The sequence below is a fragment of the Cucurbita pepo genome, chromosome LG04 (genome assembly GCF_002806865.2).
Source record: "Cucurbita pepo subsp. pepo cultivar mu-cu-16 chromosome LG04, ASM280686v2, whole genome shotgun sequence".
Classification (NCBI taxonomy): Eukaryota; Viridiplantae; Streptophyta; class Magnoliopsida; order Cucurbitales; family Cucurbitaceae; genus Cucurbita; species Cucurbita pepo.
The window spans coordinates 9,992,476-10,004,863 of NC_036641.1; the positions used below are offsets into that span (position 1 = coordinate 9,992,476).

Consider the following 12,388-nt stretch of genomic DNA (forward strand, 5'->3'; position numbering starts at 1 on the left):
CGGCGCCCCCCATTGAAGAGAGGTTTTAAAAGCAGCCCCACATTTGGTAGACATGCCGGCATGTCTTACTTTTGGGTGAGATTGAAACTTAAATTCTTTGTTACTGTGGGATTTCTTTAAGGAAATAGAAAACAGAGAATATGATTTAATGGATTCTCGTTGGAGCATAGTCCAAGTGAAATGGAGAGTGTTCTGTTGAGACCGACATGGATAGAGACAAGTCCTTATGCGATGGGAAATAGAAGGAAGAATTGAAAGACAACTAACTACTTCATTTTGCAACAACTAAGGCCGCGTGAGATGGGCCACTCCATGCTGTCACCTATTAACTTAAGCTTTATTTATGAACACTAATTTGAGAGCTTCAAATGTTGTATTTGTTTTTCAACCAGTCAAATGTCTGTGGCTTCATGCTTCATCATTGGGAGCTGGAAGTTTTAATTTGAGTGTCACAACTTTGCTGCTGGGCTACTTGGCCCATCAGAAATGCCTATTCACCCAGCTCATATATGGGTTAGGCCCAAGTTGCAGCACCCGTTCAAGGCGTTTTGTTCACGGCCGCATATCAAAAACCTTATTGCTTTCCTTTACCGTTTTCATGGTATATAGTTTCTTGAGCATATGACGTTTTAGAAAAATCTTATCAACACCCTATAGACTTAAAATGTCCTATTATAGGAGATGCCATTAGTCATCAATTCTTGGAGTTTTACTATCATTTATGTCTTTTTCCAACTGAAACCCTTCTTAAGACGAGATTAGAAGCTTGGATATATGTAATCTGCCACTAACTATTTTATAGCCATGCCTATGGACATCAGATTACCCGCAAAAGAACTCCAGAAATGCTAAACAGGTTGCGTTAAGAGTTTAATAAAACAGAGTAGCATTGAATGAAGTTGTTCATAATAAACTTAAATGGTGGCCATGTGCCTATTAATCGATACAAAAGATCAGCTAAAGAGAAAAAGAAAACCTTGATGTCTACGAAATTTTAGTCTATCCACAACACCTGTGTTGGCTTCTGTCGCTCTTAATAGAGGCACAACAGAAGATCAGCTAAAGAGATGAAAGAGAGCATCACCAGAAGATCAACCTCATTACTACTAAACAATTAAATATTAGAATGTAACAAAAATTATTAAATATTTCACTTGATATTATAATTTAGACTTTTCAATGGAGACTGATAACTTGATTCAATATTCTAGCCATCCCAAGAATGCAGAATATGGTGGAAGAAAGGAATTAAATCAACTCAAACCCAAATAATGTAACTTTCAGTCCACGCGGTTACATTAATCGATACACAACTCGCTCACAGAAAACAAAATCATCAACACCAAATTCTTTCTTGTTCCGGGAAAACTTGACGTTTTCAACAAAACTCAAAATCTCTATCAATACCCACATCCAGCCCACCTATTGCCTCCTGTCAGTCAATCCTAGCAACAATTTCACTCGAGGGAAAATGAGAAAGTAAAGATATCTGGTAAAGAACAGCATCACCAGTTGATCAAACCACGTCTTTACTCAAATGCGTCATCGTCATCATCTGGCAGGGGTTGACTGGCAGCTGCAGCCAACTCCGCTTCATGCCTGCAAGAAAACAAGCCAAATATATGGTGAATGTGGATATTACTCACAAGAATGTCAATGGTTCATTGGTTATGAGTTGTGATAAGGTCTTACTGCTGCTGAACGGCCAAGTCAATTTGTACTTCTGGAGGAGCAAGGGCAGGAGATTCCACAAAGTGAATGTTAGCATCCCTACATGAAAGAACCACAAGAAAAGGAAACCACTTGTCATGAATGAACAAACATTTTAAAGATAATAGTAGAACAACCAGGCTATTGAATTTACCCAGCTAACTTCCTGGCCAGGTACAAGAATGGTTTCTCAAAGTTGTAATTACTCTTTGCAGATATTTCATAGTACTGTAAGTTTTTCTTCCTGTGGAATGTGACCTGCTTGGCCTTAACCTGCCTATTCTTCACATCAACCTTGTTTCCACAAAGAACAATTGGAATATTCTCACACACCCTGCAATTCAACAGAAAAATCGTTATTGTAAGTTTGCTCCAGGAGGGTGCCATGAAATGGAACAATTATGTACAAAAACAAACGTTAAGTAACCTGCAAAGATCACGGTGCCATGTAGGAACGTTTTTGTATGTCAATCTGGCAGTAACGTCAAACATGATGATCGCACATTGCCCATGGATGCTGCAATCATGTACACAAACATTAAATTAGAAATCTCGATGATGGGAGGAATGTTGATTCAGAAGTTCACAAGGGGAAATGGAAAAAATATTACATCTAGCAATGCATCATTAGAAAACAGAAAATGCTCAGAGCAGTTCAAAAAACAGGATATCAAGATACATAAATGTATTAGATCTGCCGCACAGTAGAATATTCAAAATTCAGCAAAATTACAAAATGAACTATATTCAAGTTGTTATATAAGTTCCAATACAAGTTGGGAATAAATAGGAAAGACATATCCTCGAAAGATAAATAATTATAAGAACTCTAGAAATGAATTAAAGCTCTAATTCTCAACTACAACTTACTAGTAACCATCACGCAAACCACCAAACTTCTCTTGCCCAGCAGTGTCCCAGCAGTAAAATCTAATTTTTCCACAGTTCGTGAAGAAGTCCAGTGGGTGCACCTCCACGCCAATGGTAGCTGGTTTCATTACAACAACGGAAGATTGAATACAGTAGAAAATAAAATATCTAGACAACACAATCAATAGAATAAACCATCAAATTGTAAACAAGTTGGTGAAATGCTTACGTTCATATTTCTTTTCAAACTCCCCAGTGACATGTCTCTTCACAAAAGTGGTCTTTCCTGGTCAAAGAATATGCACAGAAGTCAATTAGGCACTAAATATTTCGGCATTAACAATCATTGAAAAGAATTCATCTTCCATCGCAATGTATGATTTCTCTTATGTCTTTCTTCCTTCACGATTTCTTCTAATTTGTATGATACCGTTGAGATCTCATGAATACCAGACAAAGTGACAGTAATGTGTGAGTTGAGAGAACGAAAAGACAGACAAACAACACATGAAAAAAAAAAAAAAAAAAAAAAAAAAANGTATTCCGGAAATAATACTGCCAAAAAAAAACATAAGACTCATGTGATTTCAATTAAACTCACATAGATCTTGCAGAACATATATCGTCGCACTAAACAGAGATAACCATACCAAACTAGATAAAAATAAATAAAAAACTAAGAAATTGTGCTTGATCACCCATACATCTCTCTCTATCTATTCTCTAATTCGCCTGCAGATCAATTGTTATTTCCCGACACTTCATCAGCTCACGAATTATAAACAAGTTTCTTTCGTTTCGCATCAATTTCAAACAATGGCCACTTTCCCTAATGCATCGCTTTAGTAACCATCTCTCACGATGTAATACATATAACAATACGTAAAAAACAACTATTGTAAAATAAAATCCGGGATGAAGGATTACCAGTGCCACCATCGCCAACAAGCACAAGCTTGAAGCTCGGATAATCAACAGTCTTCTGATTCGGCAAAGCCTACAAAATTCGCAAGAAAGTATAATTAACAAACTGAAATTCAAGATCGATGACTAAACCATCGAACTGAGAACGATCATCGCACTGGAAGAAGAAGAAGAGAGACTCACCATTGAAGCGCTTGGAGAGTTCGGAAGCGAGAGAAATAAGAAATGAGCGGGTATCGGCGTTTTAGGTCTCACACCCGTTTGGGGTTTATAAGGTAAACCCCTACTGGCTTTGGAATGACGCTACTTTCTTGGCCGTTGGATTGTCAATCTATATCATCTGCACCGTCGCTTTTCCCTCTCGTGAAGGTACCTTCTAGAATTTTTTTTATAAATATATTTATTTATTTAATGAAACAACCGTAGATTTCAACTGGATACGAATTTAAAACTATTTGATATGGTTAGTTATACAATCTTTTAATCGTTTTTTTTCTTTGTTAAAAATTAATTTATATTCCTAAACAATTAAAACTTTAAATTAATGATAATATCAATTTAATACTTAGAAATTAATAATAATTTTGACTTTTACAGATAAATTTTATTTGATCATTAACTTTAAATTTTAAAATATGTCTAATAAGACATTATACATTTAATTCTATCTACTAAGTTTTTGGCATATTCAACATTTTTTAAAATTAATAGATTAATTTATTATAAAATTGAATTTATTTTTAATAACACCTTAAAATTTTAAGGTAGTGCCAAATAGTTAAATAACTTTTTTAAAATGAAATAAATTAACGACTAAACACAGAAACAAAACTCAACTTATTTCATAAGATTGAAAGTTTAATGGCTTACCAAATATATAGAAAGTTGAAGATTAGGTCTTTATAATTTTAACTTTGATTATTATTTTTTTATTTAAAATTAGCTCAAAATCACCCAAAAAAAATATATATATTTTCTCCCAAATTTTAAAAATAAGAAAAATGCAGTAAATGTGTCTATTTTTATTTATTTATTATTGTTGTTATTATTATTATTTGTAATTTACGTTAATTTTTTTTCTTCATATAATTGAAACCTTATATAGTGTGCACAAACATAACAATTTCTGTGATGAAATCTAGCCCATGTCCAAGTAAGTCCGATGGAGGTTGTTCGATGGAGAAACGAAGAAAGGAAACAATTAACACAAATCAAATAGTGGAACCAACACTCGATAAAGAAAAATTCTGCATAATCAGCAGCTTTCACCGGAGGCCATATGGCTTTCTGTAGACAAAAACTCACCAACAGGAACCAACCCCAACCCCAACCCCAACACCACAACTTCTGTTTTCATAATCCCCGGGGAAAATAGATTTGCAAAGAGCATCATCACCAGATGATTCACCACTTTTACTCGAAAGCGTCGTCGTCGTCATCCGGGAGAGGTTGACTGGCAGCAGCTGCCAACTCAGCTTCATGCCTGCACAAAAACAAGCAGCATGTGAATGAATGCCTCGAACGAATGTGAATGGTTTCATTAGTCATAGACTGAGGATGAGAAAGTCTCACTGTTGCTGAATAGCCAAGTCAATTTGTACTTCCGGAGGAGCAAGAGCTGGAGACTCCACGAAATGAATGTTCGCATCCCTGTATCGCCATTACACAAGATAAGGAAGTCGATTTTTATGGAAGCTCACATATTAGAGAAAAAAGTAATTCAAACAGGGAAATGGGGTTACCCAGCCAACTTCCTGGCCAAGTACAGGAATGGTTTTTCAAAGTTGTAGTTACTCTTTGCAGAAATTTCATAGTACTGTAGGTTTTTCTTCCTGTGGAACGTGACTTGCTTCGCCTTCACCTGCCTATTCTTCACATCGACCTTGTTTCCACAAAGAACAATGGGAATGTTCTCACATACCCTGCAAGTTAACATCTCATCAAATGATAAGCAACTTCTAGAAGGGTGTCATGACTATGTAACAATTCATTCATATGCAGGAGTTGTGCACAAATAAATGTAAAATCACCTGCATAGATCACGGTGCCATGTAGGAACATTTTTGTATGTCAATCTGGCAGTAACATCGAACATGATTATTGCACATTGCCCGTGGATGCTGTAACCATGGATTGACATAGAATTAGGACTTACAATGATAGGAGGAAATTGAAATCAAAACAAAACTAATACCACATAATCGAAGACTCAAAGAGACCAAAAGGCCATCAACAAAACATAATCTAACAGATCAAATGTACAAGAGAATAATGAAAATTCAATAATATTACATAAGAATATGGTACAACTTAAGAGGGAAAATGATTATCGAAGGAGACTCCTTCCAAAAAATGAGGAAATCGTTCAACAGAGTATAGATGGGAATCTAGAACTTGTGACCATATAAAAAACACCCGAAAGAATAAAAGAGCTAATTCTTTAACTTACTAGTAGCCATCCCGTAAACCACCAAACTTCTCCTGCCCAGCAGTGTCCCAGCAGTAAAATCTAATTTTTCCACAGTTTGTGAAGAAGTCCAATGGGTGCACCTCCACGCCAATGGTTGCTACGTTCATAAGAAACAATAGAAAGATTGAGTTCATAACTATACAAGTTGTTTGTTTATTTAGGAAAAAAAAAAAAAAACCTTTCAATGGACAAAAAATTGCAAAAATACTTACGTTCGTATTTCTTTTCAAACTCTCCTGTGACATGTCTTTTCACAAATGTTGTTTTTCCTGAACAACAAAAGGTAACCAATTCAGTCATACTTGTAATTTCAAGTCCTATCAAGTATTGGAGGGATCCATCTTTATTGAAGATCCTATAAATAGAACCGATACTAGCAATTGATATCCACCTGGATTAAGGGGATCCGGTGATCTAATTCACTAGTCTCTTGATTTCTTTTTCTCTTCGTTTTTTCTATTTATGTGCAAGTTCCCGTTTTATCATCCTCGATCACGAGGCAATGTCATGGATTTTCAAGTTTTAATAGCAAACATGAAACAACGAAGAAGGACGATTTTCCTGTTTATATGATCTCAGCCAAGAAAATACAGAGGTTTATGTGGGTTTTAATAATGCACTTCAAATAATGTATCTTGAATACCTTTCGAGTTTGGAGTACTAACTAAAATTTAAAACCCTAATAAATCATAGACAAGTTTTCTTCTCGGAACAAGAACCCAATCCCCAGGCTCAGGCAATCTTTATTCAAATCACATGCACTAACATAGTTTCAGATTCTAAGCTCTGTTCTTCTCACTCTAAGCTCAAACTAGTACCACTACCTATAAAATATCACTTTTCTCCAAAATGCTATATTCCAATCAGCACAAGATATGATACATTTCTAAAAGGAAAATTCAGAAAACAGAATATACCCGTGCCACCATCACCAACAATGACAAGCTTGAAACTCGGATAATCAACAGTCTGCTGGTTCGGCAAAGCCTAAGAAATTCACCACAAAATGGAAGCAACAAACAAAAATCAAAAGATATTAAGAAATGTAACCAGATCGAAAACAGATCATCAAAATGAGACTAAAAGAGACTACTCACCATTGGAATTTGGCGATTTAGGTTTAAAATAATTGTGAGTGGTGGAGAAGGAGGGTTTATAGGGTAAGCGACTACTGGCTTTGAACTGACGCTATTCTCTTGACCGTCGGATTTGCAGTCGGATCACACTCCACCGTTGCTTTTCTTCATTGAATCGAATCTTTTGAGTTTTTTGAATTTGAAAAGTGGTCTATTTTCATATTAATTTCGAAATATACGACTAGAAAGAAAATTTAAGACATATTCCTATAAATTACGGAAAAGCCCAATTCAGGCCCATTAAATACACAAGCCCATATTTATTGTGGGCTTTTAGTGCAAATGGCGTGTTGGGCCGGTTCTCATATTACATATAAAAAGATAATTTACATAAATAAGCCTTTTTTTTTCCAAGTTATGGGATTCAAGAAGTAGGTGGCATAGTTCCAAAATCCAAACGACGCCGTTTAACGTTAGGAGGAAAGGAAACAATTCAATGTCCCCTAAATGGCGTCATCATTCATTCATGATAAAATCACCATCACTGCATAAGTGGGTCTCCCCTGTCGTCGACATCTTTTCAGAGGATTTTTGCAATGAAATGGGAAGTTGATAATAATCAAATTAATTAGAAAAATACCAAAATATTTTAAAATGTTTGTTTGTTTGGCCTTTTGGTTCATCAAAAGGTCTTTTAGGGAAAATGTCAAACTTTAGACCATATATTATATTTTTATCATAAGAAAAGGAAAATAAAATCAAACCCTAATGTTGATGTAATGTGGGTTCAAGGCACTACTTAATTTACAATTAATACACAACAATTTCATATGAAAGGTGGCAATTTTATTTCCACTTATTATATTATATTAATATTATTTTAAATAGTTTGGACTACTTTTGTCCTTAACCTCTCATATTGCTTCTAAAAAGCTTAGGCATATAAACAAACATAGCCCACATATCATGTTCCAATGAATAGTGAGAATATGCATGGTTCATTATTCAATTCAATTCCAATTTTATGGATTAAGTTTCACATGAGGTTTAGTTCGTAATGGTATCTCGCAATTTAAAACTCCCTCTACAATTAAAGAATGAGTGCGTTCTCGAGTCATCGTAGAAACATAGATAAGGTTGGTGATAGAACAAACAACGAAACTTTACGACAATTCTTCTGTACATGTTCACTTGTATCACATACATAAGTGGTCTCTGAACTATGTAATAAGGTCACCCATAACACGGCTCTCTCAGTTAAGTTAATCCAACGTCATGCTATCCAATGATATTGGAAGAAGAAATGAAGACGTAACGTAACAAAATGTATTGAAAGCGATTTCTTTTCTGTTCTGTTCTTATGAATTCCCAGTTAAGCCTATCATTTTTGTAATTGATCTTATGTTAAGAAATAGTATAATTCTAATGATCAAATAATACTTTAAAATGTAGCACCAATATGAACATAACTCATCTGAAATAAAATATGTATTATCGACTAAAAAGTCAAGAGAATTTTATTCTAAATAGGGGTTTAGGGTTTTGGGCTCCTCAATCATCAATTTCTTACATATAATTAGAATCTAATTCCATATGGGAAACCAAAATCAGTTCATGTAAGCCATTAGAATAAAGCAAATTAACACAAATAATTGAATGGCAGATATAGAAACCAAAATTTATAAATAAAAAAAATAAGCATATGATTAAAGATATATATTAAATTACAATCACATGTACCTTAGTATAAATAGACCTTACGTGTAATTAATAATAAACTTTAGTGTCATTCAACAGACATGATTCTTTGCATTATTTGCATTTCTTCGCATAATTGATTTATTTAAATTGACAAAACAATAGGGTTTTTGGGACCCATCAAATCAAATCAAAATGGGACACCAAAATCCTCATTAGTTTAAAAATGCTCATTAATCGGTACAAAGGAAGAACTTTCAAGTAATTAAATTACTCATAATTCAAAAAGTTAGTAGTAGTAGTTGGTCGACCTCTAAATCATTTATTATTCAAAGGGTTTTGAAATATCGTTCCATGCTTGTTCAACATTGACGTGATCACGTCTCAAATTAAAATATTATGTATTATTTTTTTTATACGTGAAATTAATGTGATCTCATCACGAATATGTTACTACTTTTTCTGTAATAAAAATATTGGAAATAGTTTTTTAAATATGAAAAGAAAAATATAGAAAATTCATCTGCCCGTAGATTAAAAAATTTTAATGGTACAATTTTTACTAGACTTTTCTAAGAAAAGGTGTAATAAATTTAATATAGATTATGATACGATAATTATATTATTATTTTTTTTCTAAATATGAGACTCGTGTCATTATAATATAAGGCAGTCTCTAATGACTTAAATAAAGAGTTTTGACGAATTGCAAAAATTTATTTAAATGCCTAAAAATATGGGGTTTTATTTAGTAGGAGAAAAGATAGCCAAATTATCGAGAAATTTCCTCGAAATTGTCATTAATGAAAGAACCCAAATACATAAATAAATAAATAAATGAGAGGATTTTGAATGTTTGGTAATTCATTTGATTTTTCCTTTTTTTTTTTTTTTTTTTTTTTTTACCTAATTTGAGTCCAAGAAATCGGCAAACTAAATCAAAATTTTGAGTTAGGTGGGTGGTTGACCCGAGCAATTTGAATAGAGATTGTTGACCCGAACAATTTGATTAGAGTGTGAAATTTCACTAGTCATAACATATCATTAATATCAGTTATAAATGTGAAATATTTTTAATCTTTTTTAAAAAAATATATATATACAAAAATCTCTTTTCATAATTTACTATAAATTTGTTTAAAAATTTTGAGATTTTAATATATATAAATAATTTAAAAATAAAACGGAGAATATTATCATCTAATGAAATTCACAGACGTTATTATCTTAAACGTTAAATACTAAAAAAGTTGAGAAAAGGTTTAAAAAAAAAAAGTGAAATTAAGAGAATATTATTATACGCAACTTTTTTATTATTATTATTATTATTATTATTTTCCTCTTAAAATGAAATTCACAGACGTTATTATCTCCAAAAGGAATTTAAAAATGATAAACACAAAGTCCTCTTTACATAGTTCTCGAATAATTTAGGCAACACCTTTTTTGACATATTGAACTTCAACTTCATTTTAATTTGTGCTTCTTACCTTTCTTTTTTAGAATATTACATTCTACCCCCATAATTTTAGAATCTTACCTCACGAACTACCTACACAAAAATCATTTAAATTTTCTAATTCTTTTAAAAAATAAAATTATTTTAATTATTAAACTATACGTGAATAAACAAAAATTTAGTAAGTTTCTACCAATTTGAATATAACCCTGAAAATAATAAAAACAAAATTTTAACTTTTTCAAAATTATAAAAATTAAGTTGATCTCAATTTACGTTCGTGAGAATAAGAGTTTGTTATATAACCCGAAAACTCTTAATGATTATTGAGAATTAAATATGATCTCAGCTCTTATTGAATCACGAGAAAGAATCTAATTTCACTTCAAAGGGAATAAAAGAAACAACCATAAATTGGGGAGTTTAAACAAAATATACAAACTTTTGTGGTATCGTGTCATATAAGGTATTTTATATATATATATATATATTAAATTTACTAAGAAAAATTATATTATTGTAATACAAGACTAAATTAAGGATATATGAATGAATCGAAAATATATACGAATGAGAGCGATCTTGAGAATAAAATAATTAAGAAATGCCTGAAGAAATTGAGAGTCACTACTTAGGCTAATAAAATGTTCATTCTTTTCAGTAATTTTCCTACGATTCTTATGAGCGGAGCAAAACATGCTAGAAATAATGTGACCACGTCGTAGGAGCTAAGGAGAATGCTGGAGCACATAACTACTAAATCTTAATTCAAATTTTGAGCATGAATGGTTATATCTACGCTAAATTTGTATTTATTCAGTCTCAAAATTTAAAGTATTAAATTTTCTATATAATTAATTATTGATATATTTCAAGAAAAAATTAATTTAAAAATTACACAACCAAATAATTATGAAATGAGACAATTTTTAAAAAAATGGTAATAAAAAAACAACTAAAAATATTCTATAACGTTGGGCATTCCCATTGAAAAAAGGGACAGAGAATTGCGGAAGTGAATTTATAGGGAAGTGTTCAGTGTACGTTGACTTTACGTTTGGAAAGAAAATAATATTTTATTTTATGAATATTATATATTTCTTATTTATTTCCTTTTGTAGTTTGATTAATGTTTAGTATTCTAAATACTCCTGCGTATGAGAAGACTAAAATATAATATTTTATAGTATTAAATAAAGTTGGAAATTCTAGATTGAAAGTTGAACCCCATAAATAAAAATGTCCAATTTGGAATTTTTTTATTATTATTATTGAATGAGATATGCATATTTATTAAAGATAATGTAAATAATAATAATAAATTGTAAAAAATTGTTTCCATTATTGATAAGAAGTCAAAGTGTATTTCATAGAAAAATACTATGGACTAAAAGGTCAAAATTCAAAGCATGGTTAAGAGAAAGTCAACCATGAATGGGAGTGGTAGGTTGGGCATGGGGGGTTTTGTGACTTCATCAACATTAATTCTTTATCAAATGTCACCAACTTTCACCCTTTCAATTATTTTAATTGGACCACCCTTCAAATTAAGTACTATTATTGTTGTTCCCAAAATCGAGACAGGATAATATAATTTTCACGTGACAATAACAATCAAATATATAAGAAAAAATATATACTTACCGAAGAAAAGAGGAATTTGCACACCTACCACATAAGCATTGATGCTTAAATTAGTACAAAGAATTTTAGTGTCAGGTAAAAGAGAAGGACATGAATAAACCAAAACCACAAATGAAAGTAGTTTTGAGAATATAACGATTAAGAAAAATAAATAAATTTTGTTATCTATACCAATAAAATATTGGTATATATGGTTAAAGGAAATTTTTAGAGCAATTTTATGTTAGGTGGTCTCTTAAAAATCTGACTGTTAGCAAGATTTTAGGAGAAGAATTTTAGGATTTTATATTTGATAGAGGTTTAAATCGTGCAGGTAGGTAAAATTCTAACTCCAAGGAATGTCGGGATCGAATCACCAAGGGTAGAGAGAAAGGTAGATGTAAGAGAACTCGAGTAGCATTCAAAGTAAGAGTTGTATGAAAATGAACGGGTATTTAGAGTATCTTAATTTTAAAATTTAAAAGTTTTTTTTTTTCAAGAATAAAAGAATTTTTTGAATTAAAAAATAATATATCTTGTAATTAAATCCGCTTCTGG

General features: G+C 32.0%; 2 protein-coding genes across 2 annotated transcripts; both read right to left on the minus strand.

Annotated features, from left to right (window-relative positions):
- Positions 1-1,180: 1,180 nt before the first annotated feature.
- On the minus strand, positions 1,181-3,773 carry LOC111793890 (GTP-binding nuclear protein Ran-3-like). Its single transcript, XM_023675958.1, has 8 exons — positions 3,688-3,773; positions 3,508-3,577; positions 2,810-2,866; positions 2,581-2,698; positions 2,138-2,227; positions 1,865-2,044; positions 1,693-1,770; positions 1,181-1,599 (listed from the first exon to the last, which is right to left on the minus strand). The coding sequence occupies exons 1-8, from the start codon at positions 3,688-3,690 to the stop codon at positions 1,530-1,532; spliced, it is 666 nt and encodes a 221-aa protein (XP_023531726.1). The 5' UTR covers positions 3,691-3,773; the 3' UTR covers positions 1,181-1,529.
- Positions 3,774-4,606: 833 nt separating this feature from the next.
- LOC111793892 (GTP-binding nuclear protein Ran-3) lies at positions 4,607-7,196 on the minus strand. Its single transcript, XM_023675959.1, has 8 exons — positions 7,072-7,196; positions 6,892-6,961; positions 6,187-6,243; positions 5,954-6,071; positions 5,535-5,624; positions 5,247-5,426; positions 5,077-5,154; positions 4,607-4,987 (listed from the first exon to the last, which is right to left on the minus strand). The coding sequence occupies exons 1-8, from the start codon at positions 7,072-7,074 to the stop codon at positions 4,918-4,920; spliced, it is 666 nt and encodes a 221-aa protein (XP_023531727.1). The 5' UTR covers positions 7,075-7,196; the 3' UTR covers positions 4,607-4,917.
- Between the last annotated feature and the right edge of the window lie 5,192 nt (positions 7,197-12,388).